At 41.6% G+C, this 27,880-nt stretch overlaps 1 protein-coding gene across 5 annotated transcripts; it reads left to right on the top strand.

Annotated features, from left to right (window-relative positions):
* On the top strand, positions 1–25,985 carry rimbp2b (RIMS binding protein 2b). Of its 5 annotated transcripts, XM_054611683.1 has the most exons (21): positions 1–102; positions 2,296–2,346; positions 5,384–5,588; positions 6,396–6,523; positions 7,351–7,430; positions 8,142–8,251; positions 8,331–8,466; positions 8,515–9,203; positions 11,736–11,887; positions 12,448–12,592; positions 12,791–13,113; positions 13,356–13,505; positions 14,150–14,311; positions 17,701–17,809; positions 18,310–18,435; positions 19,783–19,958; positions 20,163–20,331; positions 20,855–20,958; positions 22,255–22,326; positions 23,200–23,334; positions 25,788–25,985. In XM_054611683.1, exons 1-21 carry the CDS (start codon positions 1–3, stop codon positions 25,983–25,985), a joined length of 3,522 nt encoding a protein of 1,173 aa, XP_054467658.1. The 5 variants fall into 5 exon arrangements, with proteins under 5 accessions (XP_054467658.1, XP_054467659.1, XP_054467656.1 ...); XM_054611684.1 differs by lacking the exon at positions 18,310–18,435; XM_054611681.1 differs by lacking the exons at positions 18,310–18,435; positions 25,788–25,985 and adding an exon at positions 24,269–24,292.
* Positions 25,986–27,880: the final 1,895 nt, after the last annotated feature.

Raw genomic sequence — 27,880 nt, 5'->3', positions numbered from 1 at the left:
ATGCGCGAGGCTGCAGAGCGGAGGCAGCAGCTAGAGTTGGAGCATGAGCAGGCCTTGGCTGTACTCAATGCAAAGCAGCAGGAGATTGAAGTTCTTCAGAAGGTAAGAGAGCTCCGGCTTCTTACACTCACAGCACCAGAGCTTTGGGCTTTCTTGTTTGCTCAGCCTGTGGCCGTGTCACGAGTCAAAGAGCTTTTTGTTCCAACAAAAGGTGAAAGTCAAGCAGAGCAAAGAGGCTGTAGCACTCCATTCTCTCAACATTTTCATCGCTGGCACTATTAGAGCACCCTCTCAACCTCATCCTTCAACTGTCTATCTCTCCACAAACCCTGAGTGCTCGACATTTCAGGAGAACAAATCAAGCATTCAAAACCCAGAGAAGAGTTGACACTTTTTAGAGGCTTGCTTAAACAAAAATGCCGGCCCGGGCCATTCGATGGTCGGGCCTCTGTGCACTGGAGCTGACTGTAATGTCAGAGCAAGCCCAGCAATGGCTGCGATGGCTGAGACTTTAGTGTGAACGTGATAGGAGTTGTCACCAAGGCCTTCTCTAGAAACAGTGTGTACCACAGTGTTGCTGTTGCTGCAGTGTTGCTCTAACTTCATAGTCAGCCTTTCACAGTTCTCAGCTTCTTTCTCTCATTAACAGAAGCTCATTACTGCCTTATCTTCCTTCAAACACTTGCTGCTCTCTGCATTCTCCTAAATTAATTGCCTGCAAAGTAGATTTATGAAATTGTAAAGTCCACAGATGCTCTTCATGTGGAACACAGATGTTTCTAGTTCCCATAAGAAAAATGGCGCATACTATTCTACATTTCTACACAGTTTAATGCTTCTATAATATCCAAACCACATCTCTCTTGATGGCACTAGCCTCCTTAATTTATTATTGATGGAACATGATTCAAAATGTGTTTTTTTAAACACAAATTTGCACAGAGCTTCAGTCAATGCCATTTTTCTTGGATGTAACTGAAATGACCATTTAAAGATACACTCTCGTTTTGAATGACACCTACTTACGGTTATCATCATATATATAAATAATAGCCAAGGTTGCACATGCATTCCAATATATTGTAGCAACAAATTAATTGATTTTCAGTTCAGTATGAGATAACTGGGATTACATGTTCAGGGCAGTTTACATAGATGAGGCTTCTCCAACTCCAATTACCTGTTGGCCAGTGGCCATGTTGTTTTTGACTAGAGGGGGCACTTGAGCACCCTGTATTCCAGGAGAATGGCTTTATGTGTGTAATGCAGGAAGCAGTTGCATTAAAATCAATTTAAAAAAAAAAAAGTCTGCTTCTCTTGAAAAATCTATTCTCTATATCAGCTTGTCTTTTAATAAAAGCCATTATGGGATGAGGTGTGCTGTAAAGAGTCCTGTAGGTCATCGGGTCAAGTGCTGCTGCTCTTGACTCTTTTCTGGCACCAGTAACGTCCTGGAGTCTACTCAGAGCCAATAAATAAACTGGCACATAACCCCCCAATCAAAGGACAAATTGTTTTTGTTTTTGTTTGGAATAACCAAAGGAAATGAAACGTGTCATTTAATGTCAATAGTTATGCTAACCTAAACTAAACAGTAGCTGGCAGACAAAGAGGTATGTGTGAGTGGTGGCAAACTTTCAGCTCTATAGCTGGTGTTATATAGAGGAGGATCGTTACTGGAAAATGAAATGATTTCTATGATTTCTATATATTGTAGAAAACTAGAATGAGAAAAAAACAAAACATTTATTTGTGGGCCAGATGTAAAATCTTTTATGGCTGGATCCGACAACCAAGCTGGTAGTTTGACCTCTGGTTTAGATTCTCAAGTGTACTTCACAGGTAAGTACAGTAAAACTGGCTTACAAATGCTTCCTTGACTTTCTTGCATGCACATTATTGATTCGTGTCTATGTTGCTGTTTGGAAAATTAAACACGATTTATAAAAGAAACATAAAATATAAAAAAGTGAAAATGGTGCAAGAAAAGCCACAATATCTTGAGCTGGTTGAGGTTAAGTAAGAATTGCCTGTATCAAGGTTGTTACAGGTTGCACAAAATCTTAAATGTGAGGTAAAAAAATCAAATGCAGATAATAGTCATCCTTCATCGTGGCCTCTCTTAGTGTTCACAGAGACGGTGGCTTTCTTTTCAACCATTTTCACCCAAAAGACCAACGAATGAAAAGGTGTTTCCGTTTTTGTCTGCGAAGGCCTTTCATTGGCGTTTTAAACTGAAACCTAACTGCATTATAAATGAAAGTGAACTGAAATACTGCACCCTGTATTTCCCAGGCTCAGGTTGAGGCAAAAAAGGAACATGAAGGCGCTGTCCATCTGTTAGAGGTGAGCGTCTGGACTCTGGGGGGGTTTGACTGTGTGTGTTTATGTGGTTTCTGCTGGAGGATAAGGGACTAGTCAGCCCCGGGGCAGACCTGTGTATACCTAGAGACATTTCTCGTCTTGACCTCACTGAACCTTTATGCTCTATCTTTTTGTTCTCATGTTTTAAGATATGAATCCTAGGCTGAGTAGATTTCTTTTCACAATATTGTTAAACTGACCAGTGAGCTAGACATTTAAACCTAACAAAGTTGTGTAAATAGCCGTTTTTTAAGAGAGGGAAATAAATCGTAAAAAAACAGCCTGCCATTATCTATCTATTGCTTCACCTTTCCTTAAGCATTATAATAAGCTGATGATGCGTATGAGGGGGTGTCAAAGCTGACAGTAATTTCAAGAGTGTTGTGCTTTCAAGATGTGTATGAGTGATCACATGTGTAATTGTGCTTTATTTCTTTCCTACATCTCTTTTTACTGAATGGGTGTGTGTTTATGCTTATACAGAACCACTTGGACAGCATGCAGGTATTTCAGAATTGTTTTTATTTATTTACTTAATATTTGACACCTTTCCCAGTATAGTCAATAGTTGCCCCATGTTTACTTTGGCCCAAGAGGTATGGTGATGAAACACCACATTACAAACAAAATTATTCATCATGATCTAAGTTTTGTATTGATGATAAACACAATAATATATACAAGTGGTACTTAAGAGGTAAAGGTAACATGAAGCATACATCAGTTCAGAATTAATCTGATGTGTGCTCTTTGCTTTTTGGTTTTCAGAAATATTCAGGGCTGCTTCTTTTCTTGGGCTTTACTACCCACTCAGCTCTGTTTCACATTTCCCATCAAAGCAAACTCACAAGTGGAGAGCTTTTTGAAAGTCTGGAACTTGACTGACAGCATAAACTGGAGGTCTTTCTGACTTGATCATAAAGAAAAATTCAGCGACACTCGCTTAACAATTGATGAAAAGATTCAGAATATGGATCGACTTCAATTAAAGACGAATGCCTGGGGCCTCACTGACCGACCTCAATCCCACATTATCAAAGCCCATCAACACATTGAGGTGTGCAAATTTAACTTTATAAGACCAACACGTGTTAAAAATGTGTGTTTAAATGTGAACAAATAAAAATATCAGGCTACAATCGATTTAATTGGTAAATTATATTGCAAAAATAGTCTAGAAGTCTTTATGTATTGCAGATATTTTAGAATGAAAGCTTTTCAGTTTTTCGCCTAGAGTACATAAATACGAGTCGTTACATCTATTTATCTATGCAAACAGTAGATGTTAGCTTTCTTAGTGTATAAGACTGTATTATTATCAAAGGATCACATTGCCAAACAGTGATAAATGTGATCCGTTAGTTGTAGCATTGCATGTCTGTTACTCAGCATGTGTTTTAAAAATTCTATTTGCCATACAGCTGAGAAGTGTATGAAGCTATTAAAACTAATGCCTCTTAATTTACTATTTTCTATTTCGCAACTTCAGGACTTCCTTCGTTGTCTGTCTGCTAACAGCATGTTTTATCCAGCAACAATCTGTGTGCATGAAATGGACTCCGTGTCTTAACAGAACAAAGAGCATAGAGAGCGCTGCAGCAGCAGTTGGGCGCTGCCGTGTGTTGGGCAGTGCTAAAAAAAAATTCCACGGTAGCTTCAGTGTCCTCCAGAGCATCTGCGCTTCAGATTGTTGTCAGTTTGAGTTCGAAAAAGTTTTTTTTGATGATTCGACTTGAGACGTCATGCTCTAGCACCTGGAATTTCCATTATACCTGCCCAAACAATCATGCTCAGTTTGTCAGTGTTAGTTTGTGCAATTAAGTTTTCTGCTCTTAAAGTGAACTGATGTTATTTTATATATTTGTCATTGTCAACAAATCCAATGAAATGACCATGACCAACAATATGCACAAACTTCCCTAGCCTGTCTGTGGCTTTCAGCCCCATTTCCAGTTATGTACAATGAACATGTAAATCTTAAATTAAAAAGATCTGTATTGTCACAAATATATGTTTTCATACTTTAAAAAAAGGCGAAGTTATTACCCCAAACAGAGGGGCGCTGTAGCTTTTAGCAAGTGTTTACAAACTCACATTTAACAAAGTCAAACAGAGTAAATAGTGCATTTGTTGTGCACTATTTTAAGTGGAGATTAATGAGTATTAATCTTCAGCTCTCCGGCTCTGCTGAGTATTTCCAGCAGCAGGCCAGTGTTCAGTTTGTGGGATTGACCTAAAGGACCAGGGTGTAGGATTTATCAGCAGGAATGGGATATGATATTCATAACTATGCTTCAGTAGTCTATAATGAACTAAAACTAGGAATCCTGCTGGTTAATCAATGCTAATCCATGATCCTTTCAAATAAACCACCATACTGATGTTGGTCATTATGAAGGAACATGTTACCCGGGTAGCAGTGGGGCTCATTGGTTTGTTTGTTTTTGAGAAACAATGGAGGTCTATGGCACAGAGCAATAAGACAATAGTTGTTAGTAGAACAAAATGATTGTTGGTTTTGGTCTTTACAAAGGATTACTTGGCAATAAAAATAAATAAAAAAACATCCTCAGCCTCATCCTCTAAGACACTGTGCAGTTTGGGTGTGCATACTGTCTTGACACAAGACAGTTTTTATTTTCAGTATTATTAGCATTAACTAGTTGTGCATGTGAGATGTTTAAGTTAATAGTGGTTAAAGGCATTTTGAAAAAGTTGTTCTGTGTAATGACCGATCCACATGTTATAAGTCCTAAATTATATCTTATTCCTATTTGTGTGTAGACAGTAGACGTATAGCATTGTATATACGTACCTGCTCTACTGTGTGTACTCTAGTATTTCTGTGTGCAGAATGTTCAGTCCTTCGTCCTCTGGTTTTTCTCATTTTGTCTTCTGTTGTTTTCCTATGTTTCCCGTCCTTTCTCTCCTTGCCTCTGTCTGTCTGTCCTTCTTTCTGTCTGTCTCTCTCCGTCTCTCAATCCTCTCTTGATGACTCTCCTCCCTTACCACAAATCAGGCCAAAGTCCGCGAGCTGGAGGAAAAATGTCGGTCTCAGAGTGAGCAGTTCAATCTCCTCTCAAAAGAGCTGGAGAAGTTCCGGATCCAGGCTGGGAAGCTTGATATCCTCGGCACTGAATCCTTAACTGTTTGTGAATCCCCTGGGTCGCCCAACAAATCCCTCTCACAGCTCCTAAATGGACTGGCTGCCCCCGTAGGAAAAGGTATGTCTAGGATTGTTATGCTGAGATAAAGTTATTGTTTTTACTGTGATATGTCCCATATTCATTTATTAAGTATTTTTTTTAGTGGATAAATAGTAATATAGATTTATTGTCATAATTTCAAGTGGCTGAAATCCCATTTACGACCGAAGTTAATAAATTAAACTAAATTAATTTCGGTGCTGTGCAATTGAATAAATGTATCATTTCTGTCATGGGAGAGCTGCTGGCAGTAACTCCACACTGTACATATTGGAAGAGGAGTCCGTTTGATGAGGTGAACACATTGCAGCTTAAATTAGAAGTCTGAGAGGCTTCTGACTTAATTCGCAGTAAACACAAACTGTTAATAAAATAATCAATCTTAGTGAGAAATAGCCGCAAGCTGGCAAAACTTGTTCTCTGTTTGTTTTTGACTTGCTTTTGTGAATACACAAATGTTTCACTAATTGCAGTAGTATCTAACATTCAACAATTCAAGTTTCGAATAATTCATTTATTACGGTTCTGTAAGATATTGACCTAAATGACACCTGCTTAATAAAATGTATTTAAATAGTAGTACCTTTGATAGGTGAGCAGATGTCATAGTTACTCTTACTGTTATTGGTACTATTTTTGTGGTTTGCATTACATTTTAATACAGTGTGGATCACCATGTGTTTAGATAATCCCAGACACAATATTTAAATGTTGACTTTACTTTTCTGTTTTCTGACTCTCTCTCTTTTTAGTCACATGTTTGATATTAGTTCTGTTGTGTTGTGATGTGGAGATCTGATGAGAGAAGCTCTGTTTGCTACACAGGCAATGAGGCTCCAACAAGCAGATCTTTGATATCGGAGTTCATTCGTCCGCTCCAGATCAGTGGAGACAAGCCAGAGCTCCTTTCTGTCAAGCCAACATTCCTCACTCGCGGTCGAGCTAGCAGCCCAGCACGGGCTTTCCTCCCTGAGGTATCTGATTGTGTCTATTTGTTTCCCATATGGTTTTTGCTTTATTGCGTATTTCTCCATTTTCACTTTGCTTGACATCTAACAATCTTCAAGCTGCACAAGGAAATCATATCTAAACATCCAAAATGACAATGTGGGGCTGCAAAGACAAGAATCACCAACAATTTAGATGTTTAATTTTGCCCTGTTTTTCCAAATGAAAACCGTTTGTCAGGTTTGTGAACCTTCACCAACAGCAAGTGACAAACTTTAAGAGTGTCACCTAAACAGCATTAAGTGAGCTCAACTCATCAATGTTAGATCTGTTGCATCATCTTTGTTATCCTTTACAGCAGTTTGTAACAATTTTGGTAAAAGATGCTGCTTCAGTTTAATCTAAATAATGTGTCTGGGCTGAACAAGAGAAAATCCACACAGCTGGGATGCAGGAAGCTTTCTGGTTAACTCATGCTGGCTGGCTATTTTGAGATGGATCAAAAATATTGTTAGTGCGTAGGAGGTGAACAGTTCAAACAAAATAAATATCATGTATATATGGTACTTTATTCCATTTTTATTTTTAAGACTTTCAGCAATACACCGGGATTGACAGACCCAGTATTTTTAGTTTTACACTGTCTCTGGAAACTTTTAAACTGAACTCAATTCAGGAAATTTGCTCCTTCCTCAATAAGATATACAATAATTTTAACCAAGAATGCTTGCCACTCTGGTTTTCACCTCATATGAGGGGAAAGGTGAAAACACAAAGATGGATAATTTGATGTTGAATATAAGATTATTTGTGTCTTTTTCACATTCTCTAGATGGACAAAGAGCTCAGCTCAACTACCAGGTCCAAACCGAGATTCACAGGGAAGGTTCGTCTGTGTATTGCTCGGTACAGGTACGTGCACACCCCCACGTTTATGCATTCGCCTCTTCACCACGTATATTGTTTCATTTGAATAACTGAATTCGGACAAAAAATGTACCTCTTTCTGGAATTGGTAATCAAATCAGTGCAGGATGACACATACTGTTCCTAACAATCCTTTAAAGGACTTAAATTTCTTTAACTTTGGAAATACTTTTAGTGGTTTTCAGTGCATAATCAGAGTAAGTGTTAACAGGAGATACATAACAAACAACCCCCTGAACAGTTTACCGTTAAAAGAAAGGTTGATAACTCACAAGAGAGGTGGCTAAATATCCTTTACAAACCTCTGAACTGAACCGGTTGCTCAGTGTGAACAAGTCATGGTCAAATCTTGCTGAGACTATTTGATTTCTCTCACAGAGCTTGGGGCTGTGGTCTTAAAGATGATTCAGTGTTTCTATCGCTAAAGAAAATGATCTGTCAGCACAAAAAATAATTGGAATCCTCAGAGCACAAATACGTGAAACAGGGCCAGAGCTTTCAACCGACACTGTCCTCAGCTCTCTCTTATTTACAAAAAACAAAAACAGCATAAATTGTTAAAAATAGAAACAAATTTAATATTTTAAAATCAGCACTCAGCTAATATTTTTTCCTTGACACACTTATTAGAGAACTGGAGTGGTTTAAATATAACATGTCTGCAGTTGAATTGTCCGTTTATGTTTTTCGCTGTAGTTACAATCCTTATGACGGGCCTAATGAGCATCCTGAGGCAGAGCTCCCCCTGGTGGCAGGGAAGTATCTCTACGTTTACGGGACAATGGATGAAGACGGCTTTTATGAAGGTCTGACCTGCCCTGGTATCGTTTAATCCTCTATCCTTAATATCACCACAATACCAACTATCTGCTTTTTGTTTCTCAGGAGAGCTGCTGGACGGACAACGGGGACTCGTCCCATCCAATTTTGTGGAATTTGTCCAAGATGAAGAGACATCCTCTGTCCAACACAGGGACACAGTGGCTAAAGAACCTGGCTACCTCAACCACAGTAGCCTGGGGCCTCAGAGACTGAAACTTGGCACAGGAACAAGAACAGGCATAAGCAGCCTGCTGTCTGACAGTAAACTAGACTGTATAAGCACCAGCAGCTTGGGCATAGACCTCCTGGGCTCCTCAAGCAACGGGACAGGAACCCTGGATGTCAGCACGGACGAGGTCGGTGAAGACATTGTGCCTTATCCCCGCCGCATCAACCTGATTAAACAACTGGCGAAGAGTGTCATCATTGGCTGGGATCCTCCCGTGGTCCCACCGGGGTGGGGCTCCATCAGTGGCTACAATGTCATGGTGGATAAGGAGTTTCGCATGAGTGTCCCCTACGGGGGCAGGACAAAGACTCTTCTTGAAAAGCTCAATCTGGCCACACACACCTACCGAATCTCAGTGCAGAGCATCACTGACCGGGGCCCCTCGGACGAGCTCCGGTGCACTCTGCTGGTGGGAAAGGATGTGGTGGTGGCACCTTACTACCTGCGGGTGGACAGCATCACACAGGTCTCGGCTGAGCTCTCTTGGATGCCCAGCAACAGCAACTACAGTCACACCATATTCCTCAATGGTGCCGAGTACGATATGGTCAAGCCTGGGGGCTATAAGTACAAGTTCTTCAACCTGAAGCCCATGACAGTTTACAAGGTGAAGGTTGTGGCACAGCCACATCAGGTGCCTTGGCAACTTCCGATGGATCAAAGGGAGAAAAGGGAAATCTCTGTGGAGTTCTGCACTCAGCCTGCAGGTCAGCCTCCAAAACAGTACTCACATTATTACTTTTATCTGTCCAGTAAACCACAGAAATGCAGGGATATTTTTCTTTGTGCTGTATGGTTTTATAGTCCCGGCTTGACCTACTGGGATATTTTTAGCCACGCTAGCACAGCTTAAGGGATGGCAATGCCGGTCTGTTGGTTGGTCTCTCGGTCCACTGCTTTGATCCAGACTGTAAGATTGCCATTCATACAGATCATTTATCCTAATGACTCTTGGGATGCCCTGACTTTTTCTCTGGCAACACAGTAAGGTTGAGGGGCCGGCTGTGGCTCAGAGGTAGGTCAGACCGGCTCCTCCAGGGTTTCGAAGTGTCCTTGGGCAAGGCATTTTACCCGAAATTGATCCTGAAAGCCGTGCCATCAGTGTGTGAAAAATTTTTTAGATCCTAATGGCTGTGCTAAAATTTTAACTTGCATTGAAGTAACGGTTGTGGCTGGAAAAAAAGGTTGATCAGACTGAACCAAAGTCTTGCCCTTCTTGTAGTCTAATATTCTCCTTCAAAGTCTTCTGGTATCTCACACTGAAAGCAGTCTGATAATTGACATCCAACTCAGCAATCTATTTATTTACTCAGCCACACGCTTCAAGCATATTTAATTTACAAACTTGACAAACATCTCAGCCATTTTCATTTTTCCCCAGCCACTTTTAGATTGCCCTCAAGGATTTGTGTGTGTTCTACTGCGATAAGTCACTCATATGGTAGGAATACGACAAAAAAAAAAGTGCAATGAGATAACATTAAAGAAGCATTTGCTGAATGGAGCTTTAACACTGGAAACAGTGTCTCTCAAAGCCAAATTAGTGTAAATAGTGAGCACAGATCTCTGGGACTTCTTCTCCCATGAGACCCAGTGATGCTCTGCTGTTGCCAGCACTAACTCCTCACAGCCTGACTGTCTAGCTACAGGAATCTTTTAAAGTGAGAATGTGATTGTCTTCACAGCCAGCTACATTTAGAGCATCGTTTTGTGTCTGTAAATCAAAAAAATACTGTGTAGTAAACTAAATGCTGGTGCAGATAAAATATAGTTCAGTCAGTAATTTTTATATGATTAAATGCTCAGAGGAATGGCATTGAGATTACTAACCTTTATTCAACATGGAAACTGAAGGATAACAAAACCAACATTTTTTTTATAAATTGACACCGTTTAGGACACAAGAGACAAACCAGACATACCAAAGACATTATGAAGTCAAGCAATGAAAAGAAAAAAATGCTGAAAGGGAGTGGATTAAGAAGGATACGGAGGTAGTGAGAGAGAAAAAGAGGGGAGGACAGGGAGAGAGTGGGGCTGAAGTTTGAATTGACATTTTCTGTTGGCAGCTGCTAACGTGCTGAGAGTTCATTAAATAATCCATCTATTGAACATGTTAATTAGAGGCTTCTGAAACAGTGTCAGTATCGGTGGTGAACAACTGCTGTCAATAAGAAGAACATTGTCTGGAGGCAGTATATTAGGCTTTCACACTCAGCATGGCCCTCCAAACAACTTCATTACTTCCTAGAGATGCAACATTTTTTATTAATATTGGTCACACAGAGCAGCCTTCAATTCCCTGCCTACAAATTAGTGTCTTTTGTTTGTGTCCAGTATTAATTAAAGTGGCTACACTGAAACATTCATTAATACACTAATTTCTGCTCTCAGAGGAGCTTGTTGTTTATGACAATTTTGACAGGAGGAAATTAAATCTCCAAACAGTCGCCGCTGCTGTTCCAAGAGTCTGTGTGTGTTGCCTGCTGACGGTCAGTGCAGAAATGTGATCAAAGATTAGGTTGATGGAGATTCTCGGACAAACAAACAGTTGCACGTTGCAGCTCGTAGATACTGCTGACTGCATCTGCTCACTCGCTCTCACTGTGTGACTGCAGGGGAGCAGCAGCACTGCACAGATGGGTATGTTGTTTAGTATGCAAGCAGCACTGACACAATGTGGAAATAGCAAACTGTGTTTTTTTGATGCTCCATAGAATATCGTCAGCGAGAATCTGGCAAACAGGATATTGCTGCACATACACTGATAGTCGCATGTTGCCAAACTTTGCTTTTTCTGCCAATGTGACGCCTGCGCCTGATTTGCAAATGAATTAATCTGGAGACACACATCACAGAGATATAACAAATTCATTCTACAAATATCAATATTTGAATATAATAAATAATACATTCAGCTGTCACTGGCTCAGTGTATCGCAGCACAGTTCAACTCTTCATTTCATTGAAATCAAAATACTTTCATAATGACATAGATTTTTATGTTTTTAATAAAAATGTTGGTAATACCATGAGGTTAGGCTGTATACAGTACTTTATAAATATATTACAGTTACCCAGGAATACCACTGGGAAATGGCTATTGAATGCTACTGTGGAAAGTCCATAGTACTGAGGTCAGCATGATATTTTTTGATCAACTAGGCAGAAATGTTTCTGCCACTGTTGAGCTGTCTTTTTTTTCTCTCCTTATCCAGAGTGTGTGCTATGTTCCCTAGGGCCCCCTCTCGCTCCGCAGGAGGTGCAGGTCCAGTGTGGTCAGACGCCGGGGATCCTGCAGATCAGATGGAAGCCGCCCCCTCTGACTTCTTCAGGAACCTCCAACGGGGCCAGTGTGATTGGCTATGCCGTGTGCACAAAGGGACAAAAGGTACCAAATGTCAAAAGTCTTTTTTTGTTGTCTTATAATACAAGTCTTCTAAAAGGTTTTGGCTTCCTCAATGGTGACGTCTATGAGTAGTGCTCTATTGCCATCTGCTGGATAAATTATATAAAGCTCATATCCACCCCCCGGGACAGACATCACTGTATATATAACTTCAAAAAAGGGAGCTGTAATAGGCGCCATGGTGCTGCACTTGTATAAAATCCCTTTTCCTCAGAGAGCTAATGTTTTTGTTGTGTGAATGTGAGCAAATGTGTCAAAAATCAGCATGCTGATAGAGAGAAAAAGTGACCGTTTTCCAACAGGCCTTCAGTTTTTAACATGTTAATTTTATTGCGCCGGAACTCCAACATCTACAAATCTGTGTGTGTCTTTAAGGGATTTTTAATATTCATGTATTTCTCTTCAGCCAACAGGTATGAGAACTAGAAATGCATGTAGTAAGTTTGAACGATAGAAGGATTTCAGAGTATGTAATTCTGTGTGCTGACATTCTTAATTGCCCTTTAGTAAAAAATGACTCTCTGGTTCCCATGTGAATACAGATAGCAGAGGTCTTATACCCCACAGCAGACTATGTGACCGTGGAGTTAAACAGGATTCAGTGTCTGGAGGCCAGGGAAATCATTGTAAGGACGTTATCAACACAAGGAGAGTCCCCGGACTCGCCCGTGGCCATCATCCCGAACAATCTCTTGGGCTCTCCGCGCCTCTCCCACCGAACAACTGCACCTTCCCACCATATGGCCCATCCGCAGTCCCATCCGGTACACTCTCAAACCCATCCTCCTTACCCGTCAACGTACCCCCCGAATCACCCTCAGCCCCAGGTGCAGCCTCTGCCTCGAGCCCAGCCCCACACGCTGCCCCACGCACAGCCACACTCACAGCCGGTCTGCCAACCCCCTCCTCATCCACAGTCTCATTTCCAGAGCCACCCAATGCCCAAGTCCAAACCCTTAGTAAGTGCCAGAGAGCCAGAAACCAAAGAGCATGAGGTGGGACTTCGGACAGCCCAGCTCTGGGAGCGCTCCCCCTCTCCGCTTCCTCCCATGCGTGGACCCAACCTGGAGCCGCCGCACTTCCAGCCACGGCGATCGCCCTCTCCTCAGAGGATCCTGCCACAGCCTCAGGGAGTCCCCATCACAAACACCATTGCCAAGGCCATGGCCAGGGAAGCTGCCCAGAGAGTGTTTGCCGAGGGTAACCGGGTGAGTTGACTTGTTTCTGAAAGTCAGTCTGCTTTAAAAGACATTTACACAACAACTAGTATTGGTAAGTTATAACTGCATGTCTCTTGAAAATGATTATGAAACTACATTAGCAGTAAGTGGAAAAATGAAATAGCTCAGCCATTATATCACGTTGTTTAATAAAAGAAAACGTGATTGTAGGAATGTTATACTAACTTATTTGTATCTTCTTTCATTACAAATAACATTTCTTCTATCAGGTTGAGAAAAGGAATATCTTTAGTGAGAGAGGTAACGCCTTGCATCCACTCAACTCCGACGAGGAGGAGGACGGCTACGACTCTCCTCATGCGAGGAGGAGAGGAGCCTCGGTGGATGAATTCCTCAGAGGCTCAGAGTTGGGCAGACAGGTACTTTACAGAAAACAAAGCAAGCTGTCCTCAGACAAGCAGTCAATGTGTATCACTTGTTTCTGATAAGAACATGGACATCATGTCGGCAAAACCATAGTGAATAAAATCAAATCACATGCCATCATATCAAATTGAACCTCCTCTTAATGAGTATTTCTGCATCTGTATTGCAAAAATGTTATTCTCTTATTTTCTGGGATCTTGTAAACTTGTTCACCAAGTGTTAACGTATCCAGTTGTAAACTAAAATTTTACTTGGGCAATACAGTTGCATAATTTTATTCCACATTGTGTATACAAGAGTTGTCACCAACACACACAGCTTTGTGAGCACCTCGTTATGGCTTTGATTGGAAATCAACCAATAGCTGTCGGCTGTTTTATACATATATCAATTCTGAATGTTCAGCCAATTAGAGTTTGTTGCTGCTTCTGCACTTGTATGGAGGTGTCGGAGTCTTTAGGTGACATCACTGGTGCTAATCAGCCAGTGATGTGTTATTCTGAGTCTCCAATAGTGCCTACTGACACATAATCCAGCACCAAAGATATCACCAAAATACAAAGATAAGAATATAAAACTATGAACTTGTTGATCTCTTGAATATGAATCATTTCCCATCTCTCTGGTTTTCCCTTAGCAACACCATCACCACTACAGCCACAGTGAGGAGTACCAGACGGAGAGCAGCCGGGGTTCGGACCTGTCCGACATAATGGAGGAGGACGAGGAAGATCTTTACTCTGAGATGCAACTGGAGGAGGGCCGTAGGCGCAGCATCAACTCTCACAACACTCTAAAGGTACATACTGCACACCTTCAGTCTGTAGTGGCCAGGGGGAGGCGAAAAAGATGGTGGGGAACACTGGGGGTTTAGGGTGGGAGGGAGGGAGAGAGAGGGGGGGAGGGGGTGTCGTGCCACCTACAGAGGTACCCGCTCTTTCTCACAGGCTCTACGACCAGGCCCGTCGTGGCTTTGCCTGGCTGAGCTACCCTGCCTTGTGTTAGCTGAATCAGCGTTCCCGTCCCAGCCTGCTCCTACACCCGCCCCCCTCCAGCGCTGCATTAGTCAATCAAGGCCGAGCATCATGGGAATGGCTGTGTGTAGCGCATGCTCAAGTGTGACAAGTGTTAAAGTCAAATGTTAGAAGCGATTTGAAAGTGCACATGTTAACATACTGTACTCTATCAAAGGGTCATGGCATATCAAGTGCACATGGGAATCTCATTTAAGTGAGTACTTAAATGGAAATATTCACGTTTGTTTATGTCTGTCTTGTCCAAATGTTTAATCTGTCTATTGTCAATGTAAATGTTAACATTGTCGGTACATGATCCTGTCTTCATTTGGTCTGTCAGTGGGTGATGGGTGGATGTAAAGGCAATCTGCCATCATGTTATGGGAGCGAGGGGTACTGTAGTGGCTGACTGGTGCTCTGTTATTAAAGTAGACTTGCTACAGTAAGTCGATACAAAATCATTGGACATTTGGGAAGGTTATCCCTGTGTTTATGTGTACAGTAATGTGGTGTTCATGATGAGTAGTCATTAGTGTATTAACTATTTAAATACACCAATGCTGAATCTCCTTTTAGTCATAGCCATCTATTTGTAAATCACTTATCAACCCCCCTTTTATTTCTGTAAACACATTCATTATTTTAAGATTTGTATAGGTATGACATAAAATAATAATTTGAATTAGATATTGTTAAGGGAATAGTAGTAAGATGATTTGCCTCTGCTTTTTTTTCTGTGAGCACACTGAAGGAAGTTCTGTATGTTTCACTAGTGTGTGCTATGTCCTCAGCAGCTTATTCTTCCACTCATTCAGCTTTTTTTTTTTTAAAGATGTTTTAATTCATTTCATGCACATTGATGTTTCATTTGTCTCTCACCCGTGGCACTAACTAAGCCTGTTTACTTTTTTTTGGTTTGGATATTTCCAATCTCTCACAAGCAAAATTCCCTTTTCCACATTTTAACCTGAGTGCCCAGTTTATTAGTTATCACCCCACATTTGAGCTCTCACAGATTCCTGTCAGAGCATGCCATTTTCTCCTCACGGAATGACACTGCATGTCTTACTACATTGCCACAAATAACTAATTCTGTCTTTATTTTGTCTTTCCCCCCATTTGTTCTATTCACATACTGTGTTGTTTCCTGCCTGTTCTAAAAAAACCTCCGAAAAAAAAACTTTTCAACCCTCCTCACAAAAAAATCTTTTGAATTGAACTGACTAACTGAAATTTTGAAATTGTGGAACTTTGCCTCCTGCTCATGACTGAAGGCTTATTACAAGCGTCAGGACTTAGCCGAGGAAAGAGACTGCTGGGATCTCCAGCGGGAGGTGGTGAAGCAGAAGTCTCTCCGCAGCAAGCGTCTTCACAGCATCCCCGAGGTGGCTGAGGAAGAGTCGGACTGCGTGGACGGCATGGGCCAGCGCCTGTGCTTCGAAGAGGGCGGGAGGCCCGGAACGCCGCACACTCAGCGGAGGATGTACCCGCAGGACAACCACGTGCACAACCATCCCACCCAAAGCAAGAACTCCCGCCACCTGCAGCGCCAGCGCTCCTCCCCTCGCTTCACCGACAGCCGCTACTGCTACAGCCCCGACGACCGCGGCTTGGTACGACCCAACCGCCAGAACACCAAGAGTCCTGACAGTGGTTTGGACTGCGGCAGCGAGGAAGAAGGCTCTCTAGGCCGTGGTTATCGAGGGTACTACTCTCATGGGGGCCCCATGAGGGGGCCCGTTCACATCATTCACTGTGAAGGCCCTGTGGAAAGGCGGGCGCTGGCAATGGGCCGTAAGAGAACTCTGACCCGCCAGTGCAGCGTAGAGGAGGAGTTCTCTGACATCCCAGTGACTGGAGCCAAGTCGGTACACACGGGTGACTTTAGGAACAGGGAGCACTTTGGGCCCGGTCGGGAGGCCGGGCAGCGAAACTACTCCAGGGAAGGGGCTCTGAGCGAGGGCCGGCTGAACGAGCTGGACAGGGTCTATTACAGCCCCCACAGGGAGGCTAGGGCCCAGTCTTTGTCCAGGCTCAACCGGGACCAGCCGCTGGTGTGTGATTCAGACTTTCTGCTGTACTTTCCATCCAGCAAGCTGCAGCCATTCTGTTTTTCTAAATGTTGTCTGCTTTTCTTTATGATTACCCCCCCCCTTTTTTTTTTCTTTCATTTGGCATTTTGTTTTCTCATTTTATGACGAGTTATCACACGTCCATGGTTGGTCTGATTCAATGTTTCATTTTGAGTGAGTTACTTTGCTTGTATGTCAGGTGGTATTAAAGTAAAGCTTTCAGTTATCTAAAGGCCATTTAACTAAGTTTTGACTTCTCATGTCTTTGAGGGGAAAGGTTCCATTTAAAGGAAAGTGTCTGTGCAATGAATGGGGAAGTGCTGCTCCTGTCTTTTCTTCCCCTGCCTTCTCTAAGCTGCCGGCTTCATCTGTTACTCTCCATGGCTCACCTTAGAGCTGCAGCCGTATCACTCCACCTTGTGCTTGAAGCTTTATCACAGCATCTCCTGCCTCTCATTGCTTCATATACGAAATAAATCTAGATCAAGACTTCTGCAGCTTGCGGGGATTCGTTTAGCCTTCTACCCATACGCATCATCTCTTGCTTGTCTCTTTCACTTGTTTCAGCAAAAACTCTTCTTGTTCATCATCATTTTTCATAAATTAAATGTTTTGTCGTAATGCAAAGCCCCAGGCTGAAGCTATAAAGGCTTTGCTTATCAAACTACATCTTTGTTTATTTTTCATCACTCTCACACTCCACTTTTCCACTCATAATTTCTGTCATTTGTGCTGCCATTTGCTTTCTTTTCTCATCAAGGAGCTGACATGCACAGAACAAAACAAACCAAACAAATGGTCTTTAGCTAAACATCTGACCCTTCCTGACCCCCCAGTCCATGTTGTTGTGTCGGGGATTGATTTGATTTACTTGTTTTAATGGTTTGTTGGGTTTCATTATTGTTTATGGATTTTTGTTATATTATTTTGCCTCCCTAAGGACAAATGGAAATCACATCATTTGCTCTTATGGTTTTTTAGTTGTTGTAACAGGATTGTGGGATTCTTTAAATGTTTGCTTATCTTCACAATGCAGACACTTTGTTGTTCTAACCATGTGTCCTTTTTTTTTTTTTTTTTTTTTTTTTTTTACTCTAAAGATCATTGGGAACTCACAGTCTTATGGAAATGCCGATCGTCTGGACCATTCGGGGAGGAGGCCGGTTCACATCGGCAACCCTCCTCAGCAGCGGCCCATCCCATCCATTGGTTAGTGTGGTCAACACACATCAGGAGACGCGTCATCCCCACCTGCAGGGCCACTGATGTTTGTGCTATTTATACCATGTGTTTCCCTTACCCATGTGAGCCGAGCTGTACATCTCTCCCATAGAGCTTAAACAACCACGTAGACCTTCATTTTGTGGGGTGTTTGCACACCCTGTAGCTGTCCATCCTCACAAGCTGGATTCGCCAAATGTTCACATGCAGTTTTGCAGGAAAGTTATCCCAGATACACTCCCTATGCCTGTGTTTACTGTGGGTTAACATGTTTACATGACGACCCAATTTGACCTCCCCACAACAGTGCAAACATTGCTGTTTTACACCCAGTGACTCCAGAGTGAAACCTGTTGCCTGTACACCCCCCACCTCAGGGCAACGTCATCATCCTACTGTCTTAGCATGAGTGAATGGGCCATGGGGTAGATCAGAGTGTGTGTGCGGGGGATCTCTGACCGTAACGTTGTGATTGGTGTCTTCTGTAGAGATCACCATGGACAGTAACAGTGAGGGGAGTGAGGGGAACCTCTCACCCGTCAAGGAGGATGTTTACTATGGCAGTGTAGCTCGGCGCAGGATATGGCGATCTATGTCCTCAGATGATCAATATGGTATGTGGTGCAGCTGACTATGATAATTCACCTTGACAATGTCAGAACAGGCCAAGAATCTTTCTTGAACACATGCAGTGATATGGTGGTCTTTTGTTCTGTGCTGGACAGTTAGCTGCTTTGTTTAGTTTAGCTTAGCCGAATAAAGCTGACCGGGGAAGACGAGACTGGCCACTTTTCCTGTTTTTCGGCGAATGAAAATCCCTTCCCTGTATGTACTCCTACAACTTCAATCCCAAGAAACCCTCAACTCACTCCTACTCCTCCCATTGACCCTCCATACCCACAGCAACTTAGCCTGCCCTCCTCTTCCTTAGCTTCTCTTTCCACCTCCTCTTTTCCTTCTCCTCCCGCCTCCTTGAGCCAGTAGCCCGTTTGCTTTGATTTTGCATGACCCGTTTACAACACAGTGAGAAGGAAAGACTGCCTTGTTGGTCTAACTCGGTTGCACATTCATCAACTCTGCTGCCATCGAAGTCTAACAGGTTTTACACCATTGAAGCACATTTTACATCTTTCAAAAATCACTTTTCAGTTGTTTAGTTAGTGTTGGTTTCAGTATCTCTGAGGCATCATTCAGACTTATAATCTGCCATTGAAACATTCAACATGGTGATCCATGAGAAGCATGGGGGACTGATATCAGGTTCATTCCCTTCCCCCTCACTGATATCTGCTCTGCCAGGAACTGCTGAGGCATTTGATGTGTTATCTCCCTTGGGAAACGTGCCTCCTTTTTCGCTGCACATTGCTTCCAGATGTGGCCTAAAAGCATGACCGTACACCTGCATTTGATCTAGGAATGCTCTCCTCATCACGTCCAGTCTTAGGAAAGCATGCATGCTAATCAGCCTCTGCGAGATAAGGCCGTGAAACAGCAATGAACAATAGTGCAGTGTTACTTGTGTCCTCCTGGTGTGCACAGTCATTCAGTTTCCCTTGCACCCTAAAAAAAACAAAACTGCTTGACATGTGTTTCCTGTCTGTGCTGTGTTGTACTGTGCTATCACTGTGCTGTGATGTTTAGAGACTGTCACGCCAGCAAGCAGAGATGTGTGAACGAAGAACCCCGATGTGCTCTGATTGTACTCCAGCCCTTTTTTTGTAAAAGCATCCTTTGCTTTTGGTGCGTGAACACAACAGGAGTATCATTTTCAAATTGAAGGAGATTAAAACTAAAAAGCACAATTAACGAATTCGGTCTTTGGCTCTTTGTTCACACATGCATCTCATCGCCCTCTCCCCTGTCAGCTCTAACAAAGAGACATCTTCTGCTCTCATTGCCTCTACAGCCAGCGTGGCTGTATAAGGCTGGTAGTAGCAGCAGAGGCCTCCTCTATGTTTCAGACGGCTTTGGCGGTCGCAGGCGGGGGCGGCGCTCCGAGGATTACTACGAGGAATCGGAGACGGAGGAGATGACCCGCGTGTTCGTGGCTCTGTTTGACTACGACCCCATGTCCATGTCTCCAAACCCTGATGCTGCTGACGAGGAGCTGCCATTCAAGGAGGGCCAGATCATCAAGGTGCTGGCCTGCAGATGGATATGTTTCATACCTAGCTAAAAAATAAACTCTTTCTTTAAATCCCTTAATAATCTAATCCCCTAAATGTTGATTAAGCCAATGCCTTTAGAATTACATGTAGATAGTATTTATCTTTGCAAACCCTAGTTGCAGGCGTTATGGTATCAGTCTTTGTTTTTGACTAACACTTTGTTGTTTCTTTAGGTCTTTGGGCATAAAGACACAGATGGCTTCTACAGGGCGGAGGTCCGAGACCGAGTGGGTCTGATCCCCTGTAACATGGTCTCTGAGATCCAAACTGAGGATGACGATATGATGGACCAGCTGCTCAAACAGGGCTTCCTGCCACTCAACACTCCTGTGGAGAAGTTAGGTGAGGCATAATTTTCCTTCAGGAACTCTTCAGTTTTATTTACCTTGCCCTTTTACCCTCGGTGTCTATATCACCAACTTAATGCTCTACTGTCTTATACTGATGCATTTCTTTCTTTTCTATACTCTTCCCACTTAAATATGTTTTTCTGCTTTCCTGTAAAGTGAACTGTGACCGTTTCAAAGATGGCCGCTCAATAAATCGCAGGTCCAGAAAGTCCAAGAGAGGTCTGTGTCCAGTTAGATGCTCTTCTGCTTCATCTTTACTGCTTTTTTCACTTCTTACCATCCTTTTCATCTGTTAACTGCTTTTTGCTAATTTCCACTATATTTGCTATTGCTAAGCTTCCCCTTACTATTAACATAGGAATAGTTTACCTTGCAAGCCAGATGATCAGATTGGAACGTTTGTTAGACTTGCAAGGCTATTGTGTATCATTACAGGTCATCACACCCATCAATAAAGTTTTTAAATCATTCCCACCAAATAATCTTTTGTCTGTTGTTATTTTTCGTTTCCATAGAGAGGAACAGACGGAGCGGCCGTCAACATCCGATGTCAACGCGGAGAATGGTGGCTCTGTACGACTATGACCCCCGAGAGAGCTCCCCTAACGTTGATGTAGAGGTACTGTCCTCCTGTGGCTCCAGATATTCACTTTGTCTTGTCCATCCTGTCACCGCCATCTTGTTAAAAAAATGCATAAACAATGAGTAAAAACACATTTTTTTCATGTGCACAGGCACACAGATGAGGAGATTTAATGTTTTGTCAACTCAGAGTTTAAAGGAACAGTTAGACATTTTTGAAAATAGGCTTGTTCACTATGTTGCTTAGAATATTGATAACCAGGCTAGCTGTTTCTCACTGCCTTCAGTCTTTATGTCAAGCTAAGCTAACCATCACCCAGCTGCAGCTTTATACCAGTGGTTTCGCCATTCTTGTCTCACTCTTCGCAAGATGATGAACTATTCCTTTAAGTGCGTTTCAGGGATTTAGGCCCTTTTTACAGCAGCCCCTTTGACATTGCTATGGCAGGGTAAACACAGGTGTTATTAATACCGTTAATTATGATGTTCCATTTAGGCCAAGGCCCTGGTATTGTGCATGCTGGCTCACTGTAATGGTTGTGACACACCAAACTAAATGGGACCATAATTAATCTGATCAAGTACACCTGTGTTTACCCCGCCATGACGCGTCAAAATGGCTGCTGTGAAAAGGGCCTATATTTACAAAGGTGAGGTTGAACGAGGAGTTACAGTTAGCATTGTGTAAGCTAGGATTGAATTACTTTCCCCTGCTGTTTTTTTTTTTGCCCCACCTCCCCGTTCACTTATTCTCACCTTTCTATTGGCACTGCCACCGACACAGTATGAGGGCAACAGACTGAATGAGGAGGTGAGTGAGGGTGAGGAGGGTACGGTACTGTCTGCTCTGTGTGTGTTTCCTCCCCCCGTTTGTCGGAGTGCAAACGAGGAGGTGGGCTTCAGATGACGGGCCACGGCCCTCTGTCCCTGGTGGTCATGAATACAGCCCCTCATGAATTGCCTGAGCCAGCATCTCCCCTCCTCGGTTTGGTCTTTCGTGTAAACCTGTCTCCCACACACTGTACATGCACTATGTTTGGTTTGTGCGTTCTCGAAAAAATCCCTGTAGGACCCAGTGTGTTGCAATCCTGTCTTCAAAGTTCCAACATTTGATGCATTTACAGTTGCAACAGTCCGTCTGCCGAGACTGAATTGACACTCGTGTTTAAAATGCATCACATTGATTTGGAGAAGGAAGCACAGCATTTCAAACTCATTCAAACCCCCGGTACATTTGATGTTTCTGAAAGTCCTCCGCACACTTATACTGCTGTAAATAACTGGAAAAGTACAACAAGCCAAATGTATCTCAAGGATCTCTCTTTTTTGACAGGCTGAACTGACTTTCTGTGCCGGTGATGTCATCACAGTTTTTGGTGAAATAGATGAAGATGGTTTTTATTATGTAAGTGTTAAACATTTCGTCTGTTGAGTATCTGTTTTTTCCCCCTGACTATTTAGAGCACAATGCATCTATACAGGTGTTCTACAGCAACTACAGTTTTACATTAAATCTCATAGAGTTGTGAGGTGGGAGGATTAATTTGTTTATGCATGAAATGTTCCCTGTTTAATCATCAGTACAAAAGATGAGCAACTGCAAAGGCAAAGAATATGATTCATTAATACAAAGACAAAGATGTAGAAGGCAATTATTGAATTGGATGAATATGGCAGATATAGTTTTAGCTAAATGAATTTGTCAAATTTACGCCCCTGACTGGATTCTTTGCCACAGCTATGGCGGCTGCGGCTCATGGGATATTGTAGCATTTAGAGCAATGCATCGTTCCACCGTGATGGAAAAAAACATGTCTATCTCAGAAACAAAGTAGAAGTTATTATAACTGGTGGTAATAAGTTATGCCTACACGAATACTAATTAAAAAGACTATTTTAATGTATTGTTAAATGTCCCTGGAGACTCCCATGCTTCTATGTTGAGGAAGCAAATGGTCATTAGAGTCAGGAAGTGGGAGGACTTATTTTGAGTGTCACTGGTTCTGGAAGTAAAAGTCCCATTCTACTTTTTCCATATACAATGTGATGTGTCTCACATTTGAAGCACCAGCTAACTGCATTGGAAAATATCTGGTTCTTTGATGAGAAACCAAACGTACAAGCTTGTGTACATGAAGTCTTTGCGTCAGCAGTTCCTCCCATCTCTCAACTCTATTGCCGCTTAAATTTGAAACTTCTATCCACCTCGTCAAAGTTATGCATAACGTTTAGAGTTAAATACAGCAGAGGTCTCACTGTCCTTGTGTTTATTCCTTAGGGCGAGCTCAATGGACACAAAGGACTTGTTCCTTCCAACTTTCTAGAAGAAGTGCCTGATGATGTAGAGGTTTTTCTCACTGACTCACCATCTCGATACCCCCAGGACACTCCTGCACGGATAAAGACCAAAAGGGTACATGCTCCTTCGCAGTACTAGCCCTCTGTCATCCATTTACTATTTTCAGTTCCCTCTATCTCCTTTAGTACCATGTCTGTGCGTGTGCGTGTGCGTGTGTGTGTGTGTGTGTGTGTGTGTGTGTGTGTGTGTGTGTGTGTGTGTGCGTGTGTGTGTCTCATTGAAGTACGATGGGATTTCTGACTTTGGAGCATTACTCTGTAAATAAATAGATGTTTAAGATCTATGAAAAAAATAAAACTTTAAGACTAATACTTGACAGAGGTACTTTTATTTTTCATGTTTACTGCTGTGAAAGGGGGGAAGTTCTGCATTGTATAATAGATGGATCTATTGTATTCATAAAGCATTCTCAATGATAGTAAAATGGAGGGGAGACCGCTCCTATGACTTTTTACTTGTTCTGTAATGTCTTGAAAAAAGGCGGTTAACACTTTTTGCACATGCATATTTAGCATTCTAACAGATGCTTTATGAATATATTCTGTGTTTGATCTGAAATAATTTCTTATAGAGTAAATAGTTTTGTTGTACTGAAAGATGAACTATGTAGTCTGTAGCTCAGCATGTTCTATAGTCCAGATGCATGAATTCTTGAACATTTTATATAAAAAGTCTAGTGTAATACAATTTTTTGTATCTGCTCCTGAACGCCTTGTTTTGTATATTGCTTTCTTGTAAAGTAGCACGCAAAGGTCACTTAGCCTATGTTGCCATCAGAGTATAATTTCAGAAGTAATTATTTACTAAATGTAAATATATGTTATTTTGTGTTTAACAAATAATGCAATTGTTGAAATATGAATAGTTGTCATTAGATATTTATTTTCTTGTGTTCTAATTTGCCATTGTCACAGTGCAAACTATTGAAATGCCATCAACCATATATATTTTTTTATTTCTTTTCCTCACCCGCTTGGCAAAACAGAAGAAGAGTGTTCATTTCACACCTTAAAGGCTCTGTTTCCGTCACGTAAGTGAGCAACTGAGGATACCAAGATTACGCCCCCCCTCGTCTAATGCAGATGACATGGTTACCCTTAGCCTCTGGTATGCAACATGTGTACTTTATATGACATTCCTTTAGTGCTGCTATGCCTTTAGGTAGTTTTAGGATTCCTCTTTGTTCCACCAAAACACTCAATATTGTTTGTTGTTAGAGATAGTAAACCCAGCCAATGCATTAGACAAGAAGTATGGTATCTTCAGTTGTTTCTCTGAGTGTTGTACATGACAATGTTCGTCTCCTGCAATAAGTCTCCTGCTGTAACTCATGGTAAGCTAAAAGGCCATTGTTGTACAATTACCCTTAATTGTCAAAAAGTTTAGTTAAAATGAATGCTACTAACATTAGACTACGTCAGTGCAGTGTGACATGCCAGAAACCCCTACCAATTCTATGCAAAAACCCAAAGAAAAGCATAAAGATATTTCATTCAATTTTTATCAAAACAGTTAACATTTAGGTTTTCAAATCAGTGCTAATTTTGTGAACCAGGATGAACTATCAATTAGATGCCAACTAATAGTTATTGATTTAAAGTGAGACTATGGAACTTCTGCTGAGCAGCGGCTACAAATGACAGAACTTCTACACTCATTTCTAGATAAAATAAAAAGTTATTGTTACAGTGTCACAAGTTGTGACCAAGTAAGGCTCTAGCAACAAAACCTGTGTATTGAATTGAGCAATCATGTGTTTTGTTCCCGTTTCTAAGTGGAAGAATGTTAATTTGTTTTCACAAAAGTTACACAGTCTCACTTTAAACTTGGTATAATTGAATACTAAATAAAGCATAATGTGTTTTATTTGGTACATCTTCTGGTGTTTAAAACAGATGTATATTTAAATATAGCCTCATATGAAAACTTTGACTATCTGTCTTCCCAAAGTGCAATTTAAAGGAGCCTTTTAGCTAATGATTACAGAAAAGGAATAGTGACTAGTAGTTTCTCTGTAACCCAGTTGTATCAGTAAATATCTATATACATATATATAAATACATATGTTTATATATATGTATATATTTTTAAGGGGAAGGAAATTAAATGTGGTATAAATATGTCCCACTTGTCCCAAAAAGCAAATGTATCTGTTTATGTGAGAGGAACTGCCCTGTCCCTTGATATTCATTGTTGGAAAATGTTGTCACCTTATATTGATGTGGAAGTAAGTTAATGTCATGCTTAAATTCTGTGTTGTAGCTTAATCCTATTAGCTTTATAAAAAAAACCACTGTTTGAACCTGGCAGAGGGAGGGTGAGGGAGGGAGTGTGTATATCTATATACCAGAGTACACAGGCGAACGTCCAGGGGAGGTAGACTTCAGAGCTATGGTGGCCCTGCTGAGACAGAAAGGACTTAAGAGAAGGAGGGGAGTAGTGACTGAGGTGTGAGAGACAGCTGGCTTTTTAACACCCTCAACTGTCCCTTACGGGTCTCCCATTAGGTTCCATTGGAAAAATCGGGTCCGCCCAGAAGAGCAGGCTCTCCAACAGTGCGTCCACACATCCCTGGCTCTGGCCCCGCCACCGTGGGGCCCAGCAGTCCCATCAGGGCCCCACTGGACATGTACTCCTCCAAAAAGAAAAAGGGACTGCTCTCCAAAGGGAAGACACTATTGCAAAGACTTGGCGCTGTAAAATAATTTCCACTTCTACTTCCTTGTACTGTTTAAAAAAAAAAAAAAGAAATCCATCACAGTGGACAGGTGGCATTTGAGAGCTTAACAAATGCTTTATTCTTGTACATCTGTTGTATACTAGAATATTTGTATTTTGTTAAAAGCATCAACTACATATTTTCAGTAACACATTTCATATTATGATCTGATGTGTGTGTTGAGTCCCTGATTGATGTTCAACTGTAGACAGAGACGGGGCACTCTCCATTTTAGCCCTGGTCAAGTCTAATGGCACTGAAAACACCACATTATGAGTCTGACCAGTGTCTGTGTGCAGAAATCAGAATGTCATTCAAACACTGAGGGATCAAGTAAACCTCCCGTTTGAATCTGAAAAAAAAGATGGACTTTTAGGGCCAAGAGCTTGTTTGAAACAGCCAGTCACTTGCATTGTATGAGAGGTTTGCATGCTTTACTTCAGCACATTCCCACCTGACCCCTTGAGAGTGCATGCAATGTGACGGGCCCCTGGAGCATGCAGTACTTAAATACAGTGTGGCTGACTGGCTGCGCATCAACCTGTGACTAATCAGCAGAGATACATTTGTTTCTTTTCTGCCCTATCTCAACATCTGTAATAGAGGCAAGTGTCCCCCCCCTACAAAAATGTCAGACCCCTAACTCAAGCACATACTGTATCTACTACAGGGTCTCTGCATAAAAATCAGGTTGAATGGAAATGCCTAGTAGATCCAACCTCCATGTATTTGCCTTATAATCGCACAATGGTTTGTACTTTGCCCAGTAGAGCATGCAGTCCCATGCCTACTACTTTATGTTGGTACTTCATACAATCTGTTAGCGGATGTTAATCCTGACTTGTGATGTGCAGGGTATTGTGTGACCGTCGTGATTTCCATAGAACCAGAGCTTACATATAACCGTCCAAGACTCCTGTGTTCACATGTTCTTCATCCAAAGTACTAAATCATTCTTAATTCTTTAATCGCAGAAAACAGGTGATGAGAAAGGGCCAACATAGTCAGCATACCAATTGTTTTAGGCAGAGTGAATGAAGGGACTTTTTTTATTTTATTTAAGTTCAGTTTTTAATGCCCCCAACAATGACTTATTTACAAAGAAAACCATATTACATAAACAAAGTAACACATAGAAGTAGTTAATCTGTGTGATAGAACATCAGCAAATTAAATCCTGTTACTGTACTGCATTCGCATCACAACGTACAACACTAGAAGACTGAAGGTTTGACCGTTTTCACAGTGGGTGACGGTGAGACACAAGGCTACCTCTACTCTGCCCCTCGCCCCCTCTAGCCCAAAATCTATTAGATCTGAAATGTTTATTCAAGCCAATCCGTCATTGAAGCCTGTTCAGTGCGTCCGAGTTTGGTTGGTGCAGAATACAAGTACTGTATATCAATAAATATATATAAATATATCTATCTACACCTTAATGTAGAGTAGTGAATGTATGATGAATTGAAAGCCAATGTATTTTCATAGCTGCCCAAAAGGATGTGCAGATGTCCTCTTTGTGCGTGAAATGAAATAGTCCACCTTTATTTCCCCACACCATTCTGTTTGCCATTTCATCCTCATGTATTTGAAAAATCTAGCCTATTTTTTTATACACAAGAGTTGAACCGAAACTGCCAAAAAAGAATGTATGCAAAACATTCTGTAATACTTTCTGTACAATTCTCGGCCGAACAGCCATGATAACCTACGATAAACTTATGTACAACGTTTCCTATTTATGGACCATGTCGTCAGACATTGCTTCTATTCATTTTGAGTGACTGTTGCTCTTTTTGTACTTTGTCCATTTGTAAAATTGTTTAAAATGTTTATACTTGATTTTCAAACTGCCTTTTTTGTACATTCAACTTTATAATC

The sequence above is a fragment of the Anoplopoma fimbria genome, chromosome 13 (genome assembly GCF_027596085.1).
Source record: "Anoplopoma fimbria isolate UVic2021 breed Golden Eagle Sablefish chromosome 13, Afim_UVic_2022, whole genome shotgun sequence".
In the NCBI taxonomy this organism is placed as follows: domain Eukaryota; kingdom Metazoa; phylum Chordata; class Actinopteri; order Perciformes; family Anoplopomatidae; genus Anoplopoma; species Anoplopoma fimbria.
Note: the sequence above shows the minus strand (reverse complement) of the source record. Positions and strands in the feature narration are given on the sequence as shown.

Bases quoted from the DNA above. Each gene is read 5' to 3' on its own strand.
- rimbp2b (XM_054611683.1), top strand. From the start codon at position 1: ATGCGCGAGGCTGCAGAGCGGAGGCAGCAGCTAGAGTTGGAGCATGAG. The intron at 5,589-6,395 runs GTATGTCTAGGA...TTTGCTACACAG, and splicing joins GGCTGCCCCCGTAGGAAAAG to GCAATGAGGCTCCAACAAGC. The intron at 11,888-12,447 runs GTACCAAATGTC...ATGTGAATACAG, and splicing joins TGTGCACAAAGGGACAAAAG to ATAGCAGAGGTCTTATACCC.